Source organism: Setaria italica, chromosome I, assembly GCF_000263155.2.
Source record: "Setaria italica strain Yugu1 chromosome I, Setaria_italica_v2.0, whole genome shotgun sequence".
Classification (NCBI taxonomy): Eukaryota; Viridiplantae; Streptophyta; class Magnoliopsida; order Poales; family Poaceae; genus Setaria; species Setaria italica.
This window is the reverse complement of record NC_028450.1, coordinates 36,781,428-36,783,817: the sequence shown is the minus strand read 5'-3', so window position 1 is coordinate 36,783,817 and position 2,390 is coordinate 36,781,428. Positions and strand designations below refer to the sequence as shown.

The following is a 2,390-nucleotide window of genomic DNA, read 5'->3' as shown; positions in this document are numbered from 1 at the left end:
TAATTAGGCTCAAAAGATTCGTCTCGCAAAGTACAACAAAACTGTGCAATTAGTTTTTAATTTCATCTACATTTAGTACTCCATGCATGTACCGCAAGTTTGATGTGATGGGGAATCTTCTTTTTGCATAGTGTCAAAGTTGGGAGTTGGGAGTAACTAAACAGGGCCTAAACATGGCCTCGGAGAAGTTCAGGTTCTTCCGATCAAAACGCGTGCATCCACGCATCAGGGAGACTCGCCGATCAACGCTGCAAAGCCTGCGACTGCGACCTGGCACAATAGGCTCGCGACACCGCGGCACCGTCCGACGAGTGGCTTCGTTTTCGTGTCCGGGCCTGCGTGCGTCCAAGCGCCAGCAGGCCCCTGTTTCGTAGCAGAAACTGAACGCGGCACGGCTACTATAAATTGGCAGGATCCCATGGCCAAGGGGCTCATCGATCACCAGTTCACCACAAAGTTCACAAATAGAGAGAGGATGGGTCGCAAGGGAAAGCGTGGTATGGAAGTGCTCTACCAGTAGTTACGTGTTCTTGATGGTTTGCTGCAAATAAAACCAGCGCTGAAACTAAAAACTTTTTCGTGCCAAAAAATTGTTTTGGTGCAGCAGGTGCGATTCGTGAGAAGAAGGGCGGCCGTGACGGCGAGAAGGCCGCGCCGCCGGCTGACGACGACTGCGCGTCGTCGTCGGACGGGGAGGGAGGCGCCGCGGCCGCCGGGCTGCCGATGGCCAACCTCGTGCGCCTCATCCGGCAGGTGATCCCCAAGGGCGTCAAGGTCTCGACGCGAGCCAAGCACCTCACCCACGACTGCGCCGTCGAGTTCGTCGGCTTCGTCGCCGGCGAGGCGGCCGAGCAGGCCAAGGCGCAGCACCGCCGCACCATCGCGCCCGAGGACTTCATCTGCGCGTTCCAGGCGCTCGGGTTCGACGACTACGTCCAGCCCATGAGCACCTACACCCGCCGCTACCACGAGCACCATAATAACGCCGCCCGCGGCTACAGGGGGTCGTTCGTGCCACGCCCTCCTCCTCCACCCCCTGATGTGGCGGTGGCGGAGGAGGCGGCCGTCACGGCCCCTGGCGTGCCATGCTTCTCCGATGAGGAGATGCAGTACCTGAGGTCGACGGTGCCTTCCCTGCATGGAGAACAAGATGACGAGGGAAGCTCCTCGGCGTACTCGCCGACGCCGGCCGGGCACGGCTACGGTTACACCGGAGACATGTGACAGTTAGAATCCGTTGCGTTATGCATGGGCTGTCCCGTGGGCTATGAGGGTAGTAGATATATGACTAGAGCCGCTCATTGCCATACCGTACCAATATGCACTACTTATGTTATGTACCTAGTTCTAAAAAAAATGTAGCAATGGTTCCTCTGTTTTTTTCGCCTATATACTGCAAATCACTAACAAAAGACCAGAGCGGTTTATCTATGTGTATCCTTATGTTGCCATGCATCATATATGTTGTGATCTTTCATGGTCACAGAAGATATAAATTATGGAGTCTCTTTTTCTGGAGAAAAAGAGAAGTTATAAAGCATGCTGTTTTAATTATCTTTCCAGGTAATAATGGTTTCCCTTTCCTGGTTAAGGTTGAGGAATTGGAAATCCAATTATATATCTTGCAAGAGATTTAAAATCTTATGAATCGTCCACCTTCATCTCAACATATATACAGTACTGGATCCTACTCTCAGAGGTATGCTGACATATAGTAGTACTTGAACAACAAAAACCCCACCTTCTGCCATAAAACATTTGTTTGTAGACATGAATGGAAAGTTTAGTATAACTTAACTATCTAGTATATATTTGATTCAGGAATTCTCTCAAATAATGCATGTCGAGCATGATTATTTTTCTCTATGGTAACGATCAATCATGCAGTCTACATTAATCCCAAAATGCCACATAAAAAACTAGCAATGAAATAACGGTTGAAACTTCTTCTCCAATGGCATTTAGTTCTATGATTGATCAAGAGTTTGAAACCATGTACAAGTATTATCATCTAGATATGTCTCTTAAATGTCTTACATATAAATCTTGCATAAATATAAGGGAGTTCGATATGCATGGATACTCAAAGTAAGTTCTTCTGTTTATATTTATCTGCAAAGATCTGTTTTTCTCTTGTTCCATGTGCACGCTTTTTTATTTTAAAATAGAAACATAAGTCAGCTATCAAGTAGACTTATTAAATATTATTATAAATTTGTTGATTGTTTTGTCCTCACAACATGGATACTACATATACCATTGTAGTACTGATTCGATCATCTATAATTACTGCATTAAAAAATTCTAGGAGGTGCTATACACAATTACACTCTTCATTTTGCATATAGATGTGATAGACCTTTCCCTTTTTCCCCCTAGTATCCTGTTTA

General features: G+C 46.7%; 1 protein-coding gene across 1 annotated transcript; it reads left to right on the top strand.

The window, feature by feature from the left end:
• The first annotated feature begins 418 nt into the window (after positions 1–418).
• Positions 419–1,336, top strand: LOC101785579 (nuclear transcription factor Y subunit B-1). The gene is made up of 2 exons (XM_022828804.1): positions 419–497; positions 608–1,336. The coding sequence occupies exons 1-2, from the start codon at positions 419–421 to the stop codon at positions 1,222–1,224; spliced, it is 696 nt and encodes a 231-aa protein (XP_022684539.1). The 3' UTR covers positions 1,225–1,336.
• The last annotated feature ends 1,054 nt before the right edge of the window (positions 1,337–2,390 follow it).